The 27,652-nt window shown below is 47.4% G+C and overlaps 1 protein-coding gene across 1 annotated transcript in view; it reads right to left on the bottom strand.

The window, feature by feature from the left end:
* The window catches only part of PRKCSH (PRKCSH beta subunit of glucosidase II), a 377,155-nt gene that overhangs the window by 348,445 nt on the left and 1,058 nt on the right, over window positions 1–27,652 (bottom strand). Inside the window, exons 2-6 of the mRNA XM_085600555.1 lie at window positions 26,036–26,152; window positions 25,328–25,423; window positions 24,335–24,392; window positions 23,130–23,247; window positions 11,625–11,754 (exon numbers count right to left, since the gene is read on the bottom strand). Coding sequence (XP_085456681.1) covers window positions 11,625–11,754; window positions 23,130–23,247; window positions 24,335–24,392; window positions 25,328–25,423; window positions 26,036–26,152 — 519 coding nt within the window. The remainder of the gene's footprint in view (window positions 1–11,624; window positions 11,755–23,129; window positions 23,248–24,334; window positions 24,393–25,327; window positions 25,424–26,035; window positions 26,153–27,652) is intronic.

Below are 27,652 nucleotides of genomic sequence, written 5' to 3'. Positions count from 1 at the left end.
ACCAATACTTCCAAGAAAACGTTGGGACGGTGGATCCCCTGCTGTCCTCTGAGAAGCATTTAAGACCGTACTGAGGGGTGAAGCCCTCTCCATAATTTCCGGACAGCGCAAAGAAAAGGAGACACAAATGCTTACCATCAAGCATGATCTTCTCGTTCTGGAGGGGGCAGCGCAAGTTGACGGGAATCCGGGGGCTCTGCATCAGATGCAGCTCAAAGCGGCCGAATATAAGGAACTAGCCACCGATGCTGCTAAAAACCAAGCAAGAGACAGACGGCCGATTGTATGAGCAAGGGGACAAAGCGGGCAAATTAATAGCCTGGCTGGACAGAAAGCGCAGAGGGTGGTGTCTGGGCTTCAGACTGAGGGGGCGCCCCCCTTACTGAACCGGAGGAGATAATCAGCGAGTTTGCAGCACATTTCAAAAGAGTATACAGCAGGGGGTCGTAGCGGCCAGAGGAGGATTCCTCCGTGCTTTTGGCCGACATTAAGCTGCTCACCCTTTCTGACGATGACCGGAAGACGTTGGAAGGTGAACTCACTGTAGCAGAGCTGGCCAAGGCAATCAATGAACTCCGGCCTGGGAAAGCCCTAGGACCCAACGGTCTCCCTATTGAGCTGTACAAGCTCAAACCTGACTGCCTGGGTCAACACCTTAAAAATATGTTCGAGGACAGTAAAGTTCTGGGTTAGCTACCGAGAGACCAGCGTATCACCACACTGGTGGCCATCCCTAAAGAAGGGAAACCCAGAGAGCTGTGCAATTCTTACATGCCAATATCATTATTAAATGCTGAACCCAAAATCCTCACGAAGCTCTTCGGAAATAGGATCAAGCCGATAATTACCAAACTGATCCACCCAGACCAATCGGGCTTCATGCCGCACCGCAACACAGCGCTCAACCTGCGACGACTCCACGGAGTGTTAGAACGCTGCCACACGATCCAGGAAGATGCGGTTGTGGTATCGTTGGATGCCGCTATGGCATTCGACACGCTGGAATGGCCTTATATGATGGCGGTCCTCAAAAAGATGGGCTTCGGTCCTAACTTCATCGGGTGGGTGCGCCTCCTCTACACTGAGCCATTAGCCCAGGTTGTGGTGAACAACAAGATCTCAGAGATTTTCACACTGGAAAGAGGGACGCGACAGGGCTGCCCCCTCTCACCCCTGCTTTTCGCCCTCTCCCAGATGGGTGGGAGGGCCGGATTTCGCTTTATGCAGATGACATCCTCTTGTACCTCGCCTCCCCCTCCAAATCCCTCAGAGTTACCCTAGACATTTTCACCAGCTTTGGGAAAAACTCAGGTTACAGCATCAACTGGGGGAAATCATTACTATACGTCCTACATGGCGCACCCCCTGCAATACCGCGTGACTGCCCGATCAAGATAGCCATGGAGGGGTTAAAGTACCTTGGAATCTTTATCTCCAGGAATGTGACGACCCATTACGAGAGGAGTTTCTTACCACCTCTGCAAAGGTTCAAAAGGGACACCGCCATTTGGAAGAGGCTCCCGCTGTCCCTACTGGGTTGGGCAGCTCTATTCAAGGTGATGGCGCTACCGCTTTTTTTGTATGCCCTCCAAACCTACCCAGATTTAGTCCCACAAAAGTATTTTGCAGACATTGAGGCCACTCAAAGGGACCTGTTGTGGGCCGAAAAGCCACGCATATCGCTCCAGAAACTTACACTAGGGTGGTACGATGGGGGTATAGCACTTCCGGACATCCGAAAATACTACTGGGCAGCACACCTCTTGGCCATAAACCAGGGCACGTATAGTGGTGGGGATGATCCTGGGTATGGGATGGACAGGTGGCTCCTCCCGGGGGGGGGGGGGGAGGGGGGGGGGGGGACTTTGAGGCTGCGCTCTACTCTAATCCTAACAAATATCCCCTCACAGGACTTACAAGGCACCCTGTCCAACTCTGTCAGCCCATCCCAGTTTGCGGCTCACAATATGCCAAACTCACATTGGCAACTCCGCTCTGGGTCTCCGAAAGGCTGGGTACACTGGGTCGCACCAAAGGGTTTCGTAACTGGGACCTGATAGGGATCTCCCGTATAAAAGACCTATGGGGGCCCAATGGTATGGTGACATTTGCCTCACTACAGCAAACATACGAATTAGCGCAAACGGAGTACTTCCGATACATACAGATCAGGCACTCACTCCAGTCTAACATTCCACCCGGAACGACGCTCCCAGAGTCATCCTCCCTAGAGGACAGACTGCTTGACGGCCATTTACCGGAGAGGGCTTTCTCCCTCACATATAAAAAAAACTCATACATCACACCCCTGACCCATTGCTTGCACTTAGGAGAAAATGGGAGACTGACGGTCTTGAGATTGATGACGAGGAATGGAGAGAGGCACTTTCCTCCCCCAAAGAAGTAGCGATATCGGCAAAATTGAGGTTGATACAACTAAAAATACTACACCGAGTTTACATCTCGGATACGCAACTAATATTGATGGGTAGGAGTAAGGACGGGTTTTGTAGGAGACAGTGTGGGCAGTAGGGACGTTTCTTCACATAATATGGGAGTGCCCTCTAATACAAGCCTACTGGAAGTGGGTGCACGACTGTATGCGTACTGTCTGGGGGGTTGACTTGCGACCCGAAATTAAAAAGGTGCCTCTTGAACATCTGGGAGCCCACAGACCTGTCCGCAAAAGGCAGAATATGGGCAACACTTGGACAGGTAATTGCAAAACGCAATATAGCACGCCTATAGGGAGCGGGAACACCTCCAACGCTCAGTGCATGGAAGAAAGACATGGATGGACTGGTGCAGGCTGCAAGAGAAGACAGTCTATGTGGCCCGGGGTTGTCCCCGGAAATGGGTGGCAGCTTGGTCAAAATGGAATGAGTACCGCGGAAACCTGTGTGAACCTCCCCTGATCCCTTCCCTTGACGAACCATTAACACCGTAATGATTTATGTACTGATACCATCTTGTGTACTGCGACATCTGAAGTGGTATATTTGTATAAGAATCTGTGGATGCAACATTGTGATATCTGTGAATTTAAATGTGGAATGACCAACAGGGTTATTTTTGCAAATAAAAAGAGTTTTAAAAAAAAAGAAAATGAGTACCAGTGTAGCAAACTGAATAAAATCATGCCAGTGAGCCGATCTAATAGTTATGATGGGGAGCCAATCCTTATTCCTTGCCCCCTCATCTTCTCACCATAGAGTCGTTGAAGTGTCCATATTGGCCCAAACTTTTTCAGCCTCTACTTGGAATTGCTCTGTGAAGATGACCGTCAGATATAACTAATCTTTTACCTGAACAAGGCACAAAAATAGTTAGCACCTTAGGAGGACTCTGTTGTGGCTCTGGTATCATTTCCTAAAAATAAACCCAGACTAGAGAGGTTTCCTCCTCTTCACACCAAACAGCACCCTTACACACAATCTGATCATTGACTCAGACCCACTTCGAAACAAGCCTGTGATTTAAGCAAAACAAAATCTTTAGGTTTTGTACATGATAACAGGATGACAAACTAACATACAAACTACTTGGGTAAGACTTATGCAGCACAGGGGCCGCTAGCTTACACATTGTAGACTTTGCTCTCTTGACTACAGATGAAGCGAACACCTCTTTCCTGATATTGCTGGACCTTTCAGATTACTTCTGCATAGTCGACCTTCTCACCCTCATACACACCATCGAGTCTCGAATGGAATTCACTAGCAAGGTCTTCACCGGTTCTCCTATGGTTCTCCTCCTACCTTTCCAACCAACACTAATTGTTTTGCTAGTCCAGGTCCTAAACATCCCTATCACCTGCAGAGTCCCCTAGGTTTCCATACTGTCTCCTTCAATCTTTACCCTCTAGATCAGAGGTCTTCAAACTTTTGGATGGTGAGACCCCATCTCCCGTCAACATTTTCAGGTTTAAAGACCCCCTCCTGGTAAAAATGTCTAAAACTTGGTACTCCTCCTCATCGACAATCAAACGCCCCAGTTCCCACAGCAAATCATTTTTATAGTGGGAAAACAGTATTAAACAGTGATTACTAAATCAAAGTTTTGTGGGTAACTGGTTCGGAGCCACAGGTTTACAAAGAAATCATAAGTAAAAACAGTCCACTAGACCATAAAACAGGCCAGCAAGCAGCCAAAAAAAGTCCACATACTGACCTGACTGGCACCCCTGTGGATACTGCCAGACTGCCTTATAGTCAGGACTACTGGAATTATGAGGCAGGGGAAGACCAAATTGTGCGGCAGGGTCCACTAAATTGTGTAGTAAGAAAATGTAAATAATGCTATGTGATGCAGCATATTTTGGGGTAGTATTGCTTTATAATTGATATTTTTTAAACACAGTAACACTGGGCAAAGATTTCACCTCATCAGTACCAGTTTATAACCAAAATACAGCAATAAACAACAGAAAGAGGTCTAGTCAACCTTTGTGACGGGCCTTCCACTCTGCAGGAATACATGTCGCCACATTAGAAGCTTACCAGGCCCTTAAAAACCTGGCGGTCTTGTGCAACGTTAAGCAGTTCATAAACGCCTCTTTTATCCCACCCCCTCCCTTCCATCCCTCTCACCACTCAAACCCCAGATCCCTCTCTTCCTTTGCAGGCCATTTTCTTTCATCCCTTTTTACAACTTCGGAACTCTCCCCATTCAACCTCTGACTTCAGTTTTAATCACCTCTTGCTGTTCTGTCTTTTCACTCCCCTCATCTCCTACAGTCTCCCGCATTTATCTCATGGCCTCTCTGGCCCAGTCTCCTCTCTCACCCCTCAGCACTTCTCATTCACCTTATCTATTTGTATCTTACACCTCTCCAGCCCTCCTATTCATGGTTCACATCTCCCCATTGTTCTTCCACACCTTCTTGAACAAACGTCCCTCTCCTGTGTCACCTCAGCACCCACCCCAGTACTGCCTCTATTCCTCCACTCCTGCTGTCCCTCACCATGTTGCATCAAATTCTCTTATCTCATAGATCACCTCTAAGCTATCTTCTCTCCCCCTTTAACAGTAGCCCTCCTCTCTGGCCTCATCTTTCTCTCACACTCACCTCGCCTCTTGTTTCTGCACTTCCCTTGCCACTTTACATTTTTCCTCATCCCTAACCTCTTAAATCGAATTCTCTCACTCCCTTGTCGCCCTCCTCGCCTCTCTCAGCTGTTTTCTCTCATCCAGTCTCCTCTCACCCTCATCTTTCCTCACCTCTCCTCCTCACCACTCACCTCCTCTCGTCTCTCACCTTGCCTCTCCTCACTTCACTCACATCATCAACCCTTCTCTCCAGTCCCCCCTCACACTAGCATCCCGGCTCTTACCTCTGGCTCCACACCTCTCTCCTTGCCTTCCACTCTGCTTCAAATACCCCAATTCCGGCCCCCATCCCCCTCCCGCGAGCCCGGGATAACCTATGTAGGCTTTCCTCAAGCCAGGACGGATTTAGAAGAGCAGCAACAGATAACAGCAGGGGCAGAGCAGAGGAATCCAAAAGACAGCAGAGGGAAAAGTGTGGGCGTGAAAATAAAAGAGGGTTTTGGATTACAGATCAAAGCAGTTCCAGGCACAAGAGCGACCGGGAATGAGCAACCCCCTTTCCTTAACTCCACGCCCCCCCTGGGGGGGGTCGCACCCCACAGATTGAAGACCCCTGCTCTACATAGAGCGGCATGGTGCTCTACTCACAGATAACAGCATCAACAATCACCAATATGCCAATAATATACAATACATGAAAGTCTCATCTGCTTCAGACATCCAACGCCTCTAACACTGTCTGCGCATTATACAAACCTGGATGTCCAGTGTCTACCTGAAGATCAACCGAACAAAGACAGAATTCATGTTATCTGCCAAGAACAGCAAACAAGAAATAGTACAAACCCTAACAGCTTCAAATGCCAAGTTTCATCAAATACTAAATCACTTAAATTCATCTTGGAGACCAACGTCACCCTTAAGCAACGCATTGGCAAATGAAAAACTAAAAAAAGCTTTGTACCATTACACTCTTCTGAAGAAAGTCAAACCTTTTCTTCAAGGAGGCGACTACAGAACTGCTGTTCAAGGCATCGCACGTGCACATCTTGATTGTGGTAACGTCCGTCTCCATGGCCTCCCAGACTCCACACTGGCACCCATTATGGGTATCCTACGTACCGCAGAGCCTAGCAACATGGCCTACGGCCAGAAAGATACCAAGGTTGTACTAGGAAAAATCATTAGTGATGGTAAATGCCTGCCTGGTGAGGATTAACACTAAAGTGGTGAAGATCGAGAAAGGTGAAGCCTTTGGAAGGAGAGCTATATTAATAGAAGGCAGAGCCGACAGCAAGGAGAATGTCAGGGGGCAGAGAGATTTACATAGCTCGATGGCAAGAGTAAAGTTTAATTTAGAAAACAAATTGTACATTCTGGAGAATTCAAGGAGAGCCTTCTTGTTTGTTTTCTGGGCTTTCCCTCACTGCCACTGAAGAAGGCAGTTACTGACACCTCGCAATAATTTATGGCCAAACACATCGTCCCTAGAGTTCGGAAGACATTAATTTGTGCAGAGGGCATAAAGTCTTCACAGGGGGGTCTTTGTTACACCCGCTGCACCAGACACTGGAACAGTTAATGAGTTACTGCATTATCCTGATCTCAGAGTCAACATTTTAAAGAAGGTGGCCTCTCTAGAGCGACAGTTAATGAATGCAGTTTCTCCTTGACTATTGTGTTCTGACCTTTCAAAGAGGAAAAATTCAAGGTGGTGCAGAGTACATTGTTGGATTTGCGTATGGACTCATCTGTATATACACACATACATACACTCACACACATGTATATTAACAAAGCAGGTGAGCCAGGATGCAACTTTGCTTCACCCCATTGCTGGTGGTCATCCTGGGAGAGGGGATATAGTTTGCTAATTCAATTTGAAGCCAGGTATTTTCGTGCAACAGACCTAAGAAATTAAGTAATTTTTGACAATGCCCCAGTAAACAGTTTTACCCATAATTGCATTTGGCTCTTGACTAAGATCCCCTTTTTCATGTTTTGTTAACAAGTATCTTTAAGCTGGCAATGTTATCCATGGCTGATCCGTTTGGTCTAAGTTCAGATTGGTGAAAGGCTAAGAGGTTGGATTCCAGTGACCAGGAGTATAAAGCATTCAATAAGCATTTTCCGAAGAGTTTTCCTTAGGAATGTAGCAGATTTATGAGCAGATAGTTATTTGTAATATTTTTTTTTAATAATCAGCTGGACAATCACTCCTAGCCAAGATAGAGGAATTAAACCAGAATTGCAGAAAAAAGAACGTACCAAAGAGATGACCACAAGTCAGTATCTGATTTTATCACATCAATTGGGATTCTGTTTGGGCCTGGTGCCTTTGACGGGTGAGAATTTGAAGAATATTCGGATTTCAGCTTGGGAAATCTGAAATGAGCTAATTACGTATTCTGGAAGAGCAAATGAGAAACAATTATTTTCCCCATAAAAGTCAGTAATATACAGGTGCCATGAACTGAACTGTGTAACATGATCAGTTGCTGGCCTATAGACCCTGTGCCGATGCCAGATATGTTTAATTGTTTTCCTTAACCTTGGTATGCAACTCAGGCCAGGCGGTTTCATACGCTTTCAGTTGTATTTGTTTAAGTCAGCTTTCTGTACTTTTTGCTAGTTTAAATCCATAGGTTACGGTCCTGAGATTGTAGGATTTTTAGGGAGATCTTAGGGCCCTTCAATGTTTGGTTTCTGCAGATCTAATCAGTCTTTCTTTGCCAGTGAAACTAGCGCAGGCCTTTATGTTGTTTGAGGTCAAAAGAAAGCTACAAATATTTCTTAGTTCTTGTTCCCATTCATTGGAACAAGTCAGGAGATAGAGTACACCCAGACATTAAATTCCTAAACCTCGTGATAAAGTTTTGGTCACCCAACTGAAGTATTTTTAACTGGTAATTTCCATCCCATTTTATGATTCTCTGATGTACAGCAGGCAAAATATTATAATGGATATAATCCTCTACTCTGTAACAAGAATAATTATTGCATTACTATATCTCCTGTGGATGGTGGTGGCTTTCTTTCCAAGTGATAATTTGGAAACGTTTGCACAAATCAAGAGGTGTAACGTGTAAAGCATAATAGATTAGACTATTAGTAGAAGCAGTTGCAAATGTGGGTCTTGTAGTTTGAATTCTTCAATTTTGCTAGCAAAATCCTAGGTCACATAAAAATGCTGTAGGTGTCTATTCTTTGTTTGCTGTCCTAGTTTCGTATACAGAGCAATGCTGTAAAATTAATCTGGGAGACAATCTCGAGCGGGATTTTTTGAGCCTGCCGATAGCAAGTAGTCATTGAAGTCTCCTCTGAAAACTACGGACTTTGAAAAGGAGTACAGAATCTCGTCAGGATCGTCTAAGGTTGGGCAAAGTATTGATTTGTTCCGAACCAATGTAAGGGAGAAGTGGTTACTTGTGCTGGGTACACCTCCTCAACTAAAAACTCAATTTCTTACACACAATTACAAATAAGATAACCATTTGCAATGATTTTATGCATAATCTGGGATGTCATGTACATTTTATGTATGCATTTATATTCATAATTGATTCGTTTAAACCTGACATTCCTTGATACAGACTTGCAGAAACAACAGTCTGCCACATTCGATATTATTATGCAAAATCATTGCAGTTGTTTAAAAGATTGTGACTCAGCAAATATAGAGGCAGACTTTAATCTGCCTTGTTCCCCTAGAAGCAATACTGCAGCCACTATTTTTGAATATGTTAAAAACTTAAAGGCAGCCCTCTGTAACCCACCCCGCTTCCCTTGCCCTCCAGGGCAAAACAAAGTTGGTAAACTTGATCTCATTACATATAAATTTAGTGAAGTGGGAGATTCACTCGTGGCCTTAGAAGGAATCTGGATTTAGTGTAGTGTAAAACAGTGTTCCGCAATAGTAACAGGGATTTGTATGTGTATTTATTCCCCCTTTATCTACATCAGACATACTATAGCAGCGTCCTGGAACAGTACCAAAATAATTTTGGGTAGCAAAGGTTTCAACAGCAATTTAATTGGATTTATCAAAGCAATTCAGTTATCAAATCCAGCTTCCCACTAGAGAACAAAAGAACCACATACTGTAGCTGTGAGACACAGCAGAATGTCTTAATGCCTGGTGCCTGCATAACCCCTGCTCCAAAGGCAGTCTCAAAACAGGTAAGTGTGGAGTGCTTTCACACAGCCCCCCAGATTCATTGTGGTAACAAGCATCAGATATCTTGTGGGCATACATTGTACTTTACAAAGCAATCAATGACTATCGCCATTTTGGCAAAGCAAAATTTAAGGCACAGCTCCTTAAAAGACTAATTGTGACTCCTTCACAAGTAGGCCTATGAACTTGGACAAAATACCTACTGAGCTTTTCTCCAACATTTTGGGGGGAATCATTTACTGTGGTCTACTCTTAGGAGGAGGTTTCCCTCGTTTAGCGGGTCCTTAGTTCTGGGTTCTTTTATGGTAGACAAAAAGATTTGGTCGCATTATACAGCATCCAACTTAGTTTAACAAGTTCAACCTTCCCAGAACCTCTAACCATGCAGTGGAGGATCCATCCAGTGGCTTTATTGTATGTCAGGAGCTACCTAATCACCATTCCCACATACAACTGAAGTGTCCCACCCAGGTAATGGTATATTCAAAATATGGCATCAGCCATAAGTTTAAAGAGAACTCCATAATCTATAGTAGGTGCATAAACGTTTAGCTGGAGAACCAACTTCCCATTGGGTCCTTGATGGCATCCTTGAAGTGCAGAGCTGACCCATGAAAATACGCCCCTAATTGAGGAACTGAAGATGAAAAATCAGTTTCACACCCCAACCCCACTTGGGCCTCAGTTTGTCACATTCAATGTGCGTTAGAAGGGTTTCTAGCAACATTTTCAACTTCATGATTTTAATACACAAATAGGACCATACTGTGCACCTCTGACACTGATACTACAGTTTACATTCAAAGATAATATTACACAGTCTGCCCTGTATAAATGCTACATATATTCTTCTGCCCACAATCTTCGGTTTCCCTCACGATCCATTTCTAACCAGATCCCAGGTCATTCAGCTCAAACGACTTCAACATTCTGCTCCCCAATAACCCAGGCGGCTGGCCTCCCCCATTCCCCCACCCCCAAACTAAAAGCACAACTTCTAGTGCGGTGAAACATAGCCTTACTCCAGCCTCCCACACAAAAAAAACTCTCCTTCTGCCACTGGGAAATCAAAGTGCAATATGTGCTCCAGGTACATCTCACCCTCGACAGTCATCCTCATATAAATAAAAGGCAATTGTCTTGCTTCTGCAGGAAACATGCAACCAATAAGAGGACTTTCATGAATTCTCGGATGTTCATTTTTCAATAGTGGGGGTTCAATTTACGATCACAAGGTGTACCAATAATTCTACCACTGCAAAGGAATTTCCACCCTCACTTATGTGTAGTAGGATGCCTCAAGTAGTATATACAAGCAACTGAATAATTAACAACAGCTGTGCCACAGTTTTGATAGTAAACCATTTACTCCAGTGCCTTCTACTAATCTTAGCAGACAGGTTAAAGGGGGATTGGTCATGACAGGGGTACATACAGATTGTTTTGGGGTGCACTGCCTGATTATGTTAAAAACAAATGGGGACAGTATTATCCCACCTGTTACCTTGAACTCATCCTAGAACTTGTAGTAACATGCTGGCTTCATTATGCTAGTGCATATTTCAACTAGCCAAGCATCATGAGCAAGCCTCAAGACATAGCCATTGTGGGAGGGGACATACGGTGCAGATGTAAGAAACATCTTGGAAAGCTGGTGATCACCGGAAAAAGACAGGTCCTTTGGCTGTTCCTTGTTTTTTTGCTGCAATCTACTTTGTTTCTTTCATGGACAGCACACTTTAAACCATCAAGAAAAGGAGGACATTATAACAGGGCTGCTCCTATTGAAAGTTGATGGTGTCATTTTGTGTTGGTTCCTTCCTGCCCAGAATTGCAGGATTGTGGAATTCGTGATGTACTTTAAATGTGCTGTGTAAATAAAAGGCAACAAGAGACTGCATTTGCATCCTTCACCTTTAATGTAATCAGGACTCTCCTTCAACAACCGTTGAGGGAAAGCTGCAAATGTTATGTCCTGACAGCTAACTAGTCACCATGAGCTGGAGCCCATCATGGAGGCTTCTAAGGTTAAGCTCATATCGCTCGGATACCATGGGAGGACTTGCCTTTTATAGGATTGAAGAGACTAAAACACAAGAATACAAAAGGTGCTACTATTGTATAACTCAATAGCACCTACTTGACAGACCCAAAAAGGATGATTAAAGGCAAATTCTATCTCTCTGGGATGTTAACAAGTGAACAGCAGCTTGAAGCAGATATTTTTCTAGAGGAGGCGCTTGATCAGTTAATGTACAGATTTGGGCCAGGAACAGAGGAGAAGGGTATCAAGATTAGGGAAGTTCACAAGTCATGCATGGAGAGTATGCCACCTAAGGTATGTTGAATCCTGCAACCCCCAAAATGTATTCCCATTGAGTACACAAGGTCCCAGTACCTTCCCAGGCCTTTTGGTGAACACTCTTGGCCTCCTGCTCTGGTTTCTCCGCCTCGTCCTTCTTTGTTTTCAGTGCCTCCACCTGCTCCTCCAGTGCTTTCTTTGACTCTTGCAGTTCAGACAACTTTTCCTGCAGAAGGAAAAGCCCAAGATTCATGGTCAAGATATGCAGAGAAATTTCTAGTTAGTACGAAGGACTTCCACGCCCAAGAAAGCACTGATGAAGCAGTTCAGTGTGTGTGCTGTGAAGGACGCTGCGGAGGACACTCTACACAGCCAGTGTGAGAAGGTGACTGGCTTTCCCTCCTCTGATCTGCCTTGGAAGTTCTGCTTTGCATCCCCTCCTTGCTTGTGACTTTTGGAATTCCTGTTTCCTGAGCGCGAGAAAGCGCTGAATGCTACTCCTGAAGTCTATCCCTCCATTTATGCTGAACAAGACTCTTGAGCCCCCGTGTGGCATTAGAGCGAGGACGCCCTGCTGTTTACCTCTTATCACCTTGCTTCACTCCGAGCCCCACGCTCTGCCACGGCGCTCTCTCCTGATAAGCCCTCATGTACACACGAATGTGTGCAAACAAACGTCCTCCCTTAAATCCACCACATTGAACTTTATGTTAGCTCTTTGCTGCGCTTTAATTGTCTGGAGGCAATTAATTCAGCTGTCACTCCTCTGTGATACAAAAACTCTCGTTCGCTTGTGTGAATGCATTTATTATTCGCACTGTACTATTTTGTTGGTTAACCCATTACACTCACCTGCTTGCTTCGAACGCTGAATCTTCGAGGATCTGGATCTCTAATGCATCACTGTATGGAACGTCTACCTCTGCTGCCTCCGATCTGCCTAAACACCACCCCCATCTAGTGGAGAGAAGTGGAATAGGTTTTCTTGAACTACAATTAATCTCTGGAACTCACTGAAGGGGCAGAACTTGGCGCAGTGCAGGCTGCTGGTTCCTGCGTTGGTCACCGGGCTGCTCCCTCCCTCCCGCCGCCGCAGCTTCTTCAATCGCGGCCGCAGTGAGGAGGATAGGGACCACAACCCCCAGGCTCCCTTGCGGCCGGAAAGCCGCCAACGACGTCTGCGCGCACTGAGGCGCATTTAAACTCCGCATTTCCCCGGCAGAGCGGGTGCTCTTTGGAACTCACTGAAGGGGCAGAACTTGGCGCAGTGCAGGCTGCTGGTTCCTGCGTTGGTCACCGGGCTGCTCCCTCCCTCCCGCCGCCGCAGCTTCTTTCATCGTGGCCGCAGTGAGGAGGATAGGGACCACAACCCCCAGGCTCCCTTGCGGCCGGAAAGCCGCCAACGACGTCTGCGCGCACTGAGGCGCATTTAAACTCCGCATTTCCCCGGCAGAGCGGGTGCTCTTTGGAACTCACTGAAGGGGCAGAACTTGGCGCAGTGCAGGTTGCTGGTTCCTGCGTTGGTCACCGGGCTGCTCCCTCCCTCCCGCCGCCGCAGCTTCTTTCATCGCGGCCGCAGTGAGGAGGATAGGGACCACAACCCCCAGGCTCCCTTGCGGCCGGAAAGCCGCCAACGACGTCTGCGCGCACTGAGGCGCATTTAAACTCCGCACTTCCCCCGCGTCGCGGGACCGCGCGCGGGCAGTGCCGGGCTAAGCCCGGGCAAAGGGCGGGCCGTCTGTGGCCAAAGGAGGCCGGGCTGGGCCATATCCCTTACTTTTAACCTTTCAATTTGACCAAGGTGATGTCCTCACCAGGTCCGCTTGAAACTCCATCAAGGGAGGGGTGTAGCAATACAGGGCCACTGGATAACTATTTTAAATCTGCTAAATGGGACGCAGACAAAGAAAATTCCCTGGAGAGACGAAGGGTGGTGCGGCGACGCTCCATTGAATCTATGAGGAGCAGACCCTTGACGGAGATTATCCCGCATCCTCTGTCTCAGGAGGAAGGTACGCCCCCCAACAGTTTAAATCCTCCGACCTTCGAGGACTTCCCCCTTCTACTTCGGGAAATTCCAAGTTCCCCCGGGATGATCCCTGGTAAGATCACAACCACAACTCCTCCCAAGATATGTACCACCCCCGTCAACTTGGTCACTCAAACGCCCCCTGGGAATGCAAAGAAGAAAAGCAAGCAAAAACAAAGTGTTGTGCGGGAACTACATAGGCCCCCACCAAGTAAACGTAGTAGGAAGTCAATGGGGGGGGAGGGGAAAAGCTAAACAATTGCATCTAGACTTTGGCAAAAACAATACAAACTTATTTCAATCTGGGAGGATCACTGAGACTGTGCCTACTGCTTCTCCCTCCAAGTCCCCCGGTTGCAATATAGCTGTTGTTAATAACGGCCCCGTGGACATCACACCTAGCATAAATCCCCCCATCTTATCCATAGAGAGTATAAAATCCCTACTTTGTTCCCTCTTGCAGCCTATTAGCGATAGCCTGAAAAAAGTGGAGATTAGGCTCACTCTATTAGAGACATCTCTTACTACCTTGAACACCCTAGTTAGTAAGCAATCCAAAAACATGGGACCTCATCTCCCTGTGGGTGATACTCCCAAAACAGGAATCCCACAGGGTGCTAATAAGGTTCCCTCTCAGAGCGTCTCCACTGTCCCCCCCTTGCAGCCACTAATGGCTATCCCAGTCCAGGCACCGCTTAGTAACTTAAACCATAGGCCTCCTCAACCAATAGACTACGCTCCTCAAAGTTTTCAGGTAGGGACCAACGGAGGCCAACAAGAATCCGGTAGCGCCCCTTTAAATTCCGCGAGCCGGCAAACTCCAAGACCACGGAGACCAGATCTGCCGCCAGAGGCTAATAGTCTAACGGTGGTCCTAGCAGGTGCCCCCCAGCTAAGATCAGGGGAAAATGAGGACTACCAATCTCTAAAGAAAAAGGTCATTAAATGGCTAAATCTGAACCGACCCCTACCACCCCGTTTTAACAATGAGATCATCATGGTTAGAAGGGTCCCTTGGCTAGGGAAGACCAGAAAAACAATAATAGGGGACTGCATTTTGGTAAGCTTTAAGGATCCGGGCACTGTCTTGCACATCTGTGAGGGAACAAATAGATCACTGGATTCTACTATCCAGACCCTTCCAGTATCCTTCTTTTTCCCACCCAATCGCATGCACCACGTTCCATTACAGGATGAGTGGATAAGGGTGGAGCACAGACGTAGACACAAGGATTATGTACAACGCCCAAATACCCAAACGCAGGACGCACCCTATTTTTATTTCAACCGCTTTAATTGTTTGACTGACCTGGATGGGGTTGATTGACTTTCAGCTTATGCGCCAATGACCCAAGATTGTGGCTTCTGTAGTCTCTCCAAGCCACCTGCCCCGATTATTGGCAAAATTCATGAGTCACTAAACAACTCAGTGCTCATGGATGATCTATCTGCCCGCAATGTTGTTAATGCCCTTGGAATTTTGAATGAGCCAACACTTGTGGAGAACGGCCCTAGTGGACTCTCCGAATCTTCGTTCCCTAGTGTTGGTAATGCGCTAGAATTCCCGATTGCATGAGAGTCTGGAACCATCTCCTCTAACCCGCCAGGTACGGCATCTAAAACTTCTAATCATCTGAGGCTGATTTGCTGGAACGTTGCCGGGTTGGCTAATAAACTGGCTGACCCGGACTGGGCAAATTATATTGAGTCGGGAGACATATGTATGTTCCAGGAAACTTGGGCCAGAAAGGATTATGGTCACCAAGGCTACATGTCATTCTTCATTCCAGCAAGGTGGGAAGGCAAAGGCCGTCCGTCAGGAGGGCTTACGACTTGGGTCGCATCTCATCTGGGCTGTGTGGCCATGCGCTTACCGGTTAACTCTGAAGATATCCTTGCGATTTCCCTTTCATGGCCCAACCAAGTTAAACTTGTGTTTATTAACATTTACTCTAGGCCAATGGGGATTGCTAAGGAATCACCGACCATAGATGAACTCTCTAACTTTATATCTGATTTACCGAGTGATTCATTCTATGTAGTGGGAGGGGACTTTAACTCTCATTTTGAGCCACTCTCTGGCCTTCTGGACGGGTTATCTTCGGACGAAGAGGCCAGATGGGCAGTGCCTTTAGTGGAAGCTCCGCCTCCGAAGGCTTGGACCCCACTAGCACTACAAATCACATCCCTTACCCTAAAATTCGGAATCAGAGCTTGCAATGGCCGAATGAAATCTGATATACCAAGCAAAACCACCTATAACAGACCGGGAAGAGAGTCCCGTCTAGATTATGTCTTGGCCCAAATAGTGAAGTGGCCGAAAATCCAGGATTTCAGGGTAACGGAAAGGACCGATAGCGATCATAACGCGCTTGAGCTTGACCTTGATCATCCTGGCCCCCAATCTCCCGCGAATAACGAGCAAGGGAATAACCCTGTGCTTCTCCTTGATAATAATAGGAGAAGGATTAGGTGGGAGCACTTGGCCACAAGCAAGAATAAACTCCCCACGCTTTATGATGGGTTAATTCCAATCTTAGAAACTGTGGGTTGTATGCACACTGAGGCTAACAATAAAGATTCCCAGGGCAAATTGTTTAAGGCCCATGAGGACCTGATAAAAGCTGCGGTACCTCATTTTACTTGTAGCCCACAAACAATAAAAGGGAGACGTCAAGGCAAAACACAATGGTATAACCTAGCTTGCAGAAGGGCAAAAACAGAACTCCTTAGAACAATTAAGGAGGGTATAGGGGGGGACAGCATTAAAAAAAAGTAGGCAAGCTTACAAGAAACTTATTGCCCACGCAAAGGTAGAATGGGAGGAAAACCAGTGGGAAAAACTCACCAAGGCCCTAGCGACCCAAAACTCTCGTTTGTTCTGGAGGATTGTGAACGGGGGGGTCGGGGAATTTAAAATCGGCACTAGAGCCCAATATCGCCCCAGGGGTGTGGCAGGCTCACTTCCAGACCCTATACAGCTCTGAGCCGGGAGAATCTTTACCTCCTGTTGAGGTGGGCTGGCCGGACTATGCAGGGGACCCAATAACGTTGGGCGAGGTTACTGCTGCCATCTCAGGACTGGCTTCTGGAAAGGCGCCAGGACTGGATGGATTACCAGGCGATATGTTTAAACAGGAGCCCAGAGTTTGGGCACCTTACCTTACCGCCCTTTTTAATGGAGTTCTTGGAGGCATGGAAATCCCTAGTACTTGGCTGGGGGCAGAGGTGGTCCCCATCTTTAAAAAGGGCTTGCCTCTCCTCCCAGCCAACTACAGACCAATCAGCCTGATAGACGTGGCACAGAAGCTGTTTGGTAGGGTGTTGCTGAACAGGCTCCAGGATTGGATGGAGGAGGTGGGTGCCCTTAGTCCCTACCAGGCGGGATTCAGGAGGGGAGTATCCACAGTGGACCAGGTTTTTAGATTGAACTTGATCTATTGGAGGGCAGCAAAATTCGAGGGCGGTAGTCTATACACAATTTTCGTGGACCTACGGGCCGCCTTCGATTTGGTGCCCAGGGGGAAACTTTGGAGCGTCCTGGCGGGGATGGGTCTTCCCCCGGACATTCTATTGATCTTACAGAGGCTGCATCACAATAATTATGCCCGAGTGAGGTGCGGTCGCTCGGGGGAATTGACCGATAGATTCCCCGTTGGCCGGGGGGTAAGACAGGGTTGTGTGTTAGCACCGACCCTGTTTTGCCTCTTCGTCAACGGGGTAATCGCACATCTGAATGCCACTAAATATACTGACGCCCCGAAATTGAATGGCAGCAGGGTGCCCGCAATTATGTTTGCGGATGACACCCTGCTCCTATCTAAAACCCCAATGGGTATACAGAGGGTTCTCGACTCCTTTGTGGCCTTCTGCACTGACAGGGGGCTGGAAATTAATGCGGCAAAAACCAAATTCATGGTTTTGAACCCGAGACAAAAATTGCGACCAAATCCACAATTGGGAGCTGTACGGCTCGAGAGAGTGGCCACCTTTGAATATCTTGGTGTGACCCTCAACGAAACGATGACTTGGGGATCCCACCAGAGTAGGGCTAACCTTAAACTCACGCAATCTACTGGGGGTATCACCCGGATGATGACTGGTTCGTCTTACCGTCCATTGGGGGCACTAATCCAGATATACAAGGCCCAGGCTAGGGGAGCGATAATGTATGGGGCGGAAATATGGGGCCATACGCCTTGCGGGAGTCTCTCAATAACGGAAAATAAGTTCATAAGACAGATAACCGCCCTCCCCCCCAGCACCCCGCTCCTCCCCCTTAGGCTTGATTTGGGCCTACGACCGTTAGCAGATGAAATAAGTCTGAGACCCATAGCATTCTGGCGTAGGCTGTGGAGCAGTAATGATCTTGCAGAATATCGGGCGGAATTGGTCGAACTCTTGAACCACCCAAAAGTGCTCAATATCTCTTGGGTCAAAAACATTCAAGCCACTTGTATGGAAATAGGGCTCCCTGATTTATGGTTTGATCCAGCGAAAGCCGCATTAAAAATTTCCAAAAAGTCCCTGGCTAATGCATATCATGAACACAAAATAGCCAGGACCCAAGCCGCTCAGGCACACGGGTCCTTATCCTTCGTGTTTTTACAAAGCAAGGATTCCTACAGGTTCGAGAAAGTATTAGATCCCATTTCCCCTGTACTAGCGCGGAAGCTGTTTCTCCAATGGAGATACAGCACATTGCCTTTTCGGTCCTTCACATGCACATGGTCAAAGGCTCCTACTACAAAGCAGTGCCCGGCTTGCGATGCTAAGGAGGAAACTGATTTGCATGTGGCTTTCTTCTGCCCAGCCTACAAGGCAGCACGAAAATACTGGCTTCTTCCGCTGATAAGGAATATGGGCTGCAGGGAATACGCACCAATGTATAGGATTTTGAAATGTGATGTCTCTGGTCCAACTGTCTACGCGCTAACAAAATTTCTTACTAATGTCTGGCATACACGCAACCGCATCCTAAAGGCGTTGGGTCCCTCTTAGTGACTGATATGTTTACTGTTTATCGTTGCTACTTTGATAACTGTTGTTTAATAACTTTTTATCCTAATGATGATTATTTATGTATTTTATGCTTATGTAAATATTTTATCTGTGCTTTTATGGTCAGTGACCGAAATAAAGCTATCAAAGTGAAGTGAAAGCGGTACAGGCACAAATGTATTTTAACAACAACAAAAAACACATGCAACATGTTAATCTTCCTCAAAACAAAAAGCAGACCACCATTCAGACTAGGTCAGTCGGCCTCTAAAATTTCAGGTTCAGATAATTTAAATAGTTTGGAAGGAACCCATAGAAGGGGTATCCCCACTTGTTACACTGCTCTTGCAGGCTAAAGGTTCTGAGGCCAAGGAGATACTAGAAGCTCCAGATTCGAGCCGAGCATCCAGCTATCAACCGAATTACACAATTAGGCAAACCAAACCGCCCTGGGCTCTAAACACTACAGCCATGCCAAGGGTTACACGGACTCTAATAGCAAATGCCTTTAGAGGGTTCCCCCGGTCGACTTACAATTACCATCCTGGGTTGTCCTCAAAGCATCACACCTCCTCCCAAAAAGTGCAAATTTCTACTCCCAATACCCATTCATTTGCCACAAAATGACTTATCAAAGCCCTATTTTCACTCTTGCATTTGACACAGATCCAGTTATTCTGCACAGCCTCCTTTGCCTCGCTGCCCTTCTCCCCTTATTGAGCATACATTGTTCTAGTCTGTCTTCTCTATCTTTTTGGAGGTAGCACATTTGAGTTTCTCCTGCAGACCATTATTACCTCCCAGTGCCTCCAGTCCTCTTCCCATTCCTTACGAAGTGGAGATGACCATCTCCATGACAGAAAAAAAAAAAGAACAGGAGAATGCTGGGAAACCTTATCCCCACCCCCTCCTACTGGGAGTACCTAAGCTGTACCAACCCAGCATTCAGCCTGTTCTTTTTTCTGTCTTCCAACGCAATGGGATGAGGATTTCCTTGGTGCACTTAACTGTTGCACTTCGGATGTCTACGTCGGGCTGCTGGCTGTCCTCGACGTCTTGCTACGCAGTCTCCTGGTCTGCCGGGCTTGCCGGGAGCCTCGTTGGTTGGCGGCCGGCCCTTTGTGGCTGGGGCACTGGCGTCCACGTCTTCCTGTGGCTTGGCCGGTCTGTGAGACGCGCTATTGCGGAGGAGGAGCAATGACTCGGGCCAGATTTGGAGGTGCCCCTGGAGTTCCTGGGTGACTGATGGTGTCCTGCAATTCAGCCTTTTTCTCCTTGGAGCTGTGTGGCCGCTTAGGAGTGCCGGTTGCTGCAGGCTTTTTCTCTTGGTCCGGCCCTAGTCTGGTGAAGGGCGTCTGGGCTGGATGATGGGGGCAGTCAGTGTGTGGTGGTGTCCGATTGTCCCGGTGGCAAGTACCGCATAGCGGTTTGTTTTCCAGGTTTTTGCTCTCTGGTTGGGCCTTGTGGTGGCCTTCCCTGGGTGGCCGGCTTTTCCTTCGCCCTTGCATCCCTGTTTCCACTTGCTCTTGCCTGTTCTCAGGCGTGGGGGGGGGGGGGGGGGGGGGGGGGGTCGAGGAGTAAGAAAAAGAAAAGAAGAAAAAAGATCGGACCTGGTTGGTTCCTGGTGGGGAGTCCACCTGGCGGCATACAGTTTACCTGGAACTGTATGTAGGTTGGTAGCCTTTTTGTGACCTCGGCACCCCTGTTGCTTGGTCGCTGTATGGGTCTCTGTTGTCTCACTCTCTTTTTCGGGGGTGTTTCCAGATGGCCTTCAACCCGGTGCTGCGCTGGTTTTCGGTTCCAGGTTGGCTGGTGGGGTCAGGTGGTGTGTTGTGCTGCCGGCCTACCCCGGGGTTAAGTGCTGCATTGCGGGTTCTCTCCTGTTCTGGGTCTCTGGCCCTGTCCTTTGGGGTCCCCTGCCTCCCGGTTGCTGGAGGGTGTGTTTCTGCCTATTGCCCGGCGCTGTGTTGGCGGTCTGTGCTTGGACAGGCTGGTGGGGGTTGGCGATGTTGAGGGGCTTTTGCCTCCCCCAGCTGTTTTTTTTCGTTTGGTTCTCCTTGCTCCTCTGTGGGTAGGTCGCTTCTTGTGTACTGTGTCACGCCCTTGGGGTTCCCATCCTCCCTGCTTCTTAGGTTCAGTTTTTGCCTGGGGTGGGGGTGTGGGGGTAATTGTTGGTGTTATGCCCTCTCTCTGGCATGGCTCTTGGCACAGGGGGTTCGCTGGTGCACGTTTTGTTGGTCTCCCGTGGCGGTCTGATATATGGTTGGCTGTTGGCTCCGGGGCTGTGCTGGTGGTGCCCCTGTTGTGCCGTGTTGCTGGCGTTGGTCTTTGCCTGTTGCCTGGTGCTGGGTTGCGGTTGTGCTTGGCTGGCTGGGTTTCCTGTTGCAGTTTCCTTGTCCCTTTTAGGTTCCTTTTTGAGTGCCTGGGCCGCTTTTGATGTCCTCTGTCTCTGCTCTCGGTCCCTTTGCTGCCGATGGGGGCTGCGTGCTGAGGATATTCCTTCGCTTCTGCTGCTCCTTGGTTTCACCCCTGTTGTTTCTACCTGGCCTGCCGCGGTTCTGCCAAGTCGATACCTGTTCTCTCCGGTTCTCTGTGGTTGGGTGGGGTCTTGCCTGGTTGGTGCCTGTCTGAGAGTCATCCTCGCCGAACCTGGTACTGTGCGTGTCCAGTGGGTGTGATGGTGGGGCGGCCGGTATGGTCTGGTATCTGCCTACGCGGGTGTGTGTGCAGCGTTGCGGCTCTCTGTTTCACTCCTGCTTGTTGGCCCTGTTTCCCGTTTGTCTTTTCTTTCCCTTGGCTTTGCCTCGGCTCTGGGGCGGTGGCTTCCTGGCGGTTTTTGTGCAGGTTTTGGTTGCCGTTTGCCTGGTTTGTGGGGTGCCTGCAGGGCTCGATACTGTTGCTTTCCCCTTGGAGCCTGTCGTTTGGACTTGGTCCTTTGGACCTCTGGCGCGGGTGCTGGTTTTGGGCCTGTGGTGTCTGTGGTCCTTGTTCTTTTGGTGGCTCTGCGATTGCGGGGTCTCTGCTGGTGTTCAGTTTCTCCCTTTTTCCATTCCTTCTCCCCTCGGTGGTTGTGCACCTTTGTGTTCTCTGGGCCCTTCCCTCCTTTGGTTATGATATGGCCTCATGTCTTCCGGTCTGTTGGTGGAGCCTGGGCTTTGCCCTTGCTGTCCCGGTGTTTGGCCCCTTGTTTGCCTCTGCGGGAGGTTGGTGGTGCCTTCTCCGTTTGGTTGTGTCTGGCTCTGGTTACTTGGTTGTTGCCTTTGGGTGTCTGCCTGTGTCCTGTTCCGGCTGTCCTTTCTCTGGTGACTTGGTTCCTTGTTTGGGTGTGGGTCTTTCAGCCCCTGGTGGTCAGTGGTCCTGTGCCTGGTGTTGCTGGGGCCCGGGACGGCCTTTTGTCCTTTACGGTGGCCACTCCTTTGAGACTGCCTGTTGGGGGCTGGGCCTTTGCGTTGGCTGGCCGGTGTGGGCTGCTTGGCTCCCTCCCTGTATTCCTGCTGCTTGGTCATCCTTGTGTGGCCTGGCTGTGGCTGGCTCCTGTTCCTTTCCCTATCCCCTTCTTGGTTAGGGCGGTTTGCTCTGTGCCTCTCCTTCCGGCCCTTAGGGGCTCCGTGTTGGTGGCCTCCTGCCTGGCTGGCATGTCTGTGATTCGGTCTGCTGGCTTCTTGGGTGTTCCCACTTGCTCTTGGTTGCTGCACTCTCTCTTCCTGGGTTGCTCTGTTTGGGACTACCTTGGTTGTTCCTCTGGTTACTTCCACGCCTCTGCGAGTTCCCTTGGGGCTTGGCTCCTGGTGCTCGGCCTTTCGGGTGGGGGGAGGCACTTGAGTCCTTGGTATGGCCCTGGCATCTTGCGGGGTCAGGTTGCCCTGGGTCTACCTCTATGGGTGGCCTCACTGCTGTCCTTCTGGTGGGGCCTGTCTCTGGTCCTTTCTTGTTGGGTTCTCCGCCTCTGTGGTTTGTTCAGAGTTCTTGGTGTGGGTTGTCTACCCTTTGGGTGGTGATTCCTTGGTTTGGCTCCTTCTTTTGCTCTTCTGGGTCATCTCCTGCTTCCTTTGGGGTGCTGCTTTCGGTGTGGTGTCCCTGGAAAATCGGAAGGCCAGGTTTTTCTGCTTTGGTAGTCTCCACTTTGTAATGAATGGGACGAGGACTGGATGGACCAGGAGGTAATGCCCTATTACTTACCGGTAATCTTCATTACTCCTGGTCCCTTGTACTAGTCCCATTCCTTACGCCCCTCCCTCCCTCCCGGACGGCCGGCCTTCCGCTTGGTATTTCAGGCTGAATGCTGGGTTGGTACAGCTTATGTACTCCCAGTTGGAGGGGCTGGGGTTAGGTATCTAGGCATTCTCCTGTTCTTTTTTGGAGATGGTCATCTCAACTGTGTAAGAAATGGGACGAGGACAACGGGACCAAGAGTAATGAAGATTACCAGTAAGTAATAGGGCACTACTCCTTGTGCATGCATTTTGCATGTTCCCATTCTTAGACCTCTACAACTTCTTACATATGTCAAATACACAGTTCTTCACAAAGGCCCTTGTTACAGCAGACACATACTAGTGCATGCAACATACCCGTTTCTCCTCACGGCCTTTTTTAGCACCATCAATCAACTCCTGCTTCAGACGAAATCCTTCTCGAGATACCTCAGCCAGCTGCTGTAGCGCTTCCCTCGCCTTTCGACCCTTCTCCCTGATCAGAAAAAAAGACAGTCAAGTTTCTAACTCTAGACAATGGAAACATTTTACTAGTAATCAGTGGTTTTATCGGAGTGGGGCTTCAGAGAGGTTTATGTGGGAAGCCAAATGGCACTGGCAGATGGGACGAAGGAGAGCCAGTAACTAGTGCAACAATAACATCTAGTGATCAGACTGTTCCTGTGGCTGAAATACAGCAGGCAGTAGAAATAGACCAGGTACTTACTGAGGAGAAAAGAAATATAATCTCTCGTGACTAGTCACTATATGACGGTTTCTCAATATATATTGATGTCCTGGAAGGTGCAGACAAGGGTGTAACGGTGAACAGTCCAAGTATGTTGGTATGCAGTACTGATAACCAGTGGCTAGTATATATAATAATAGCTTAGGAAAGAGAAGACTGACAGGGGCGTAATAGAGACTGAGTTGTCCCAGTGTAACACAGGCAGTGATCACAGAAGGGGAAGATACTGATGCAACAACATCATCAGTGACCAGGCTTTATATGATTGGAAATATAATTCAATGTTTCTTTAAGGTTTCTATGTCAACAGCACGAGCAATGCATGCAGCGTGTGCTGTATTTGCATGCGCTCATGGTATTATTGTAGAGAGCTGTGTTTATCTTTGCATAGTGCAGTGTTTACTTTGAAAAGTTCTCCATGTGCGCTTTGTGTGCAGTTAGCTCGTTTCCAGTTACTGAAACCAGTAAGCTATTGGGATCTGACCTAAATGCACATGAAGTGGCGTGGGTTTGTGAATTTCTAATAAAGAACCTTTGAATTCAACTCTGCTGCCTCAAAGCCATCATTACAATGACACTACTCGGATCCTAGGGAGAGCAGACAAGGAGTAGTGACACTCAGTGCCCTGTCAAATTATTGCCTTGGTTGAGGCAGCCTAGGGGTCTCGGGCTAGAGGAAAAGGAAAAAAAAATATTTCTGAGGGACGGGGTGCTATAAAAAAAAAAAACATATATGTATACTATTCTGAGAGGCATACTAAAGAACTCCAAGGAAAGATTCTTCTTATGTGTGCCTCTTCATGAGACAGAAAAGCCTTTCCTCCAGAACCCTTACTTGCAGGTGTTCTCGCACACGAAACCGCTGTTGAACTCGTCGGTGCCATCACAACAATCTGGAAGAAGGGAAAACACCGGGCAGAAAACGGTTAAGCACAGCAGCATTGGGCCAAACACACAGATGGTAAAATCCCAGAACAGACAACAGTCCCCTTCCCAAATCAACCCGCACTACAGCACAGTCAGATTGTGCACTTATTTTCATTGTCATCATCCATCTCATACTGTATTTCAAACAGATTAGGTCAAATGTTCAAACCAAAAAGAGTTAAACTCCTCAAAAAAGCAGCTGTGGCAACGTAAAAATTCTCTCTAGGTTTAATCTGGAACTTCACACAAAGCATAACTACCCAATTCTTTAGGAGAGGCACGGAAAAAGCCTTTAAAAAATGCATTCTTTGTGGTTGTAAAAAAATTAATTTAAAAAAGGGAGGTGGGTTATAAATATCAAATTAGGTGTGCGCATCATTTATTTATTGAAAATGTTATGCATTCCAACAAGGAGAAAGAGACAAGAGTAAGGATCGAAAAGAAGAGACAGAACAGGACACGACTAGGACAGGTGCAAGAAAGAAGCAATGCACAGCAATTCAAAATGTAACCCATACATTACACTTGTACAATACATGAGGGAAGAAACGCCAGGGGAGAAATAGTGCGATTTCCCGAAAGACTGACGAACAGAAAATATGAATAGGGCTGGGGAAGACACAAACCTATGGTGAATGTAAAAGAACAGGCCACATGTTACATTCTTTCTGTAGCAAAAAGAAATGTTCTAGATTGATGCAAACAAAAAACAAAACCAATGAGGTGTATGAAACTGGGCCTAAGGTGAACAAAAGCAAATAGGAATTTAAGAAAGAGGGGAATATTGTAAAATTAAATGAAGAGGGAGACAGGAGAGTAAAGAGAGAGATAGGGAAAGAAGGGTCGCAGCCTGAGAGACAAGAAGGAAAAATAACAGTTATCTAACTTCACATGTACTCACCGCATACACCATCATTAACACGGGAGGATGGAATGTACTGTGGCTTGTAGCCAGCATTGGTGCAGTGAAACTTCCCGTTTGGACAAGCTGGTGACCCTGGAGAGAACAAATCAGAAAGGATCTCACATGACATTTTTTCAGCTCAAAATCAATGTGAACGCCTTCCACCACTTGATAGAACTGACTCTAGAAACAAACTTACCCAGGTAACCTAAAGCTAAAGAGACCAACTAGAAAATGTATGCAGTTAAAAAGTGTAAAGTCACATTCTGTACACATCATAAATACCCAAACGCTACCATATCTTAAACAAACAAAACGTAGGCTTCACTGTGCCCATCTCCCTAAATAAACGCTGCCATTCATCACCTGACCTTTTTTTGTCAACACTTTTTTTCACCAGAAATATTTTTTTCTGTCAAATGAATGTGGATTGGCACAGAAATGCAGAACATGATAGATCATGCCTTACAGAGACTGCCCACTGAATGTCTCTGCTGCAGTGTTGCCTTCTCCATCCAAGAACTCAATCAGCACCTTTGACTCATCCCTAGATCGTAATTCTGCAACAGTATCTGCCTACTTATTCCTCACTGGAACATTGCGGACCAATGTCAGAACCACCACTAAAAAGGCACATATGGGAATTGCTATTATCCTCAGGGGGGTCAACAAAACTGACACACACAGTTTTTTGCCATGTCCTACCTGGTTCATCAGAGCCATCGGAGCAATCGCAGTAGTCATCATTCACACGGTCAAAAGGGATCGTACCAGAACCATCCAGGCAGGTAAAGGGCTTGGATTCATCATAGAAGTGGCGGTCTGACGGAAAGAAAAAAGACAACCAGGACTCAACTTCATAGACTTCATCTTTTTGCGGTATGTCACAATAAAGAAGCAACCAAAATCCAATTTCTAATCCAGGCAGAGAGTTTTAAGAGGCCCTTCTTCAGGTACCGAAGCAGTAGAGTGTGGAAGCAGGTATCCCTCGTTCTGAGTCAACACTGGAACAGCTGGACGCAGAGAAAGTACAACCACCGATATGGTCTATTAGACCAGAGTGTAGCAATGTAATATGCATATGGACTGAAACCAGTACAAAGTAAAATAATATAAGTCACCATAGTTGCTTAACCACAAAGGAATTACCACTCATATTCCTGTAGGCTGTGCACCCTCCCATACCCTCTCTTACTACCACCACCTCCAGGGACTGGGTTCCTACCCCTCTGGTCCTTGATCCCTTCCGATACATAGTTCCAGGTGATCTTCCGCCTGCATCTCCCCCCCCCCCAAAGTCTTGTATCATGTTCGCCTGCCACGGACATAATTATTGCCGACTCTGCCCACAACTACATCCCCACACTCAGCTTGCTCTTTGCCACCTCTTATTCCAGGGGTTGGTTTATCCCCTTAATACAGCAAGCCATTACCCCAACCCTACTGCAGGCGCTAGGTAGTTCTTACTCTCTCAAAAAAACTTAGCCCACAAGACTTATGTAAAAGTAGTTAACTGCAAAGAAATCTAATTATATTTGAGGGCTGTGTTTAAAGCATAGTTCAATGAAAACTTTCAGACATTTCTTTCAGGTATTGATGGATGATCACATGTGCAATCATTTGAAACATTGACTGAACATCAACTGGAGGTGAAAGTGATATATAAGAAACAAGCACTGTTTTGATAAGCAGCTCATTCGAGTTGCACTCTCGCCTACTGGCTGTGAGACTGTTAGTCAGCAGGCTGCCTTGTCCAAGTGCTGGCATTTGGCATAAGAGCTTTAGAACTGGAGTCTCCAGTAAAAGCAGCAGTAGGGCATGGGAAGAAATGGGACTGGAATATAAGCACGTGTGAGAACCTTTCCTCCCTCCCTCCATAGCGCAGGTAGTTTACTTCATGGACTTGGCTCTTCCTCCACCTGCACATGTAACCTTATGTAAAATCTCTTCATGGCCCCAACCCAAGTCTGTCTCCCGCAGCTAATTCTATGTATTCAATAATATTATGAAGCACCAACATGCCAACTTACGGCCACCACTGAACACAAGATATCCCTCTTCTATTTATAGACCTCTCCCTGTAGCCATTCAATGTGTAGATCTTGGTGTTTGTAAAACATGTTCCCTATAGGCAGGTGACTGCCACTCTCAGTGCCAAAGTTAATCGAGTGACCTCTTCACCAAGGAGCTAATGTACAGGTCCTCTATAAGATTGATTCTTGCCCCCCTTCCAAAGGTCATGAATTTTGGCCTAATTTTCTTGTTCCACCAAACTATATCATCAATATAAAAATTCCTAACCCTATGCGCCTACCAGTCGTT

Source organism: Triturus cristatus, chromosome 4_2 (assembly GCF_964204655.1).
Source record: "Triturus cristatus chromosome 4_2, aTriCri1.1, whole genome shotgun sequence".
NCBI lineage: Eukaryota > Metazoa > Chordata > Amphibia > Caudata > Salamandridae > Triturus > Triturus cristatus.
The sequence above is the reverse complement of the archived record's forward strand: the minus strand, read 5'-3'. Positions and strand labels throughout refer to the sequence as shown.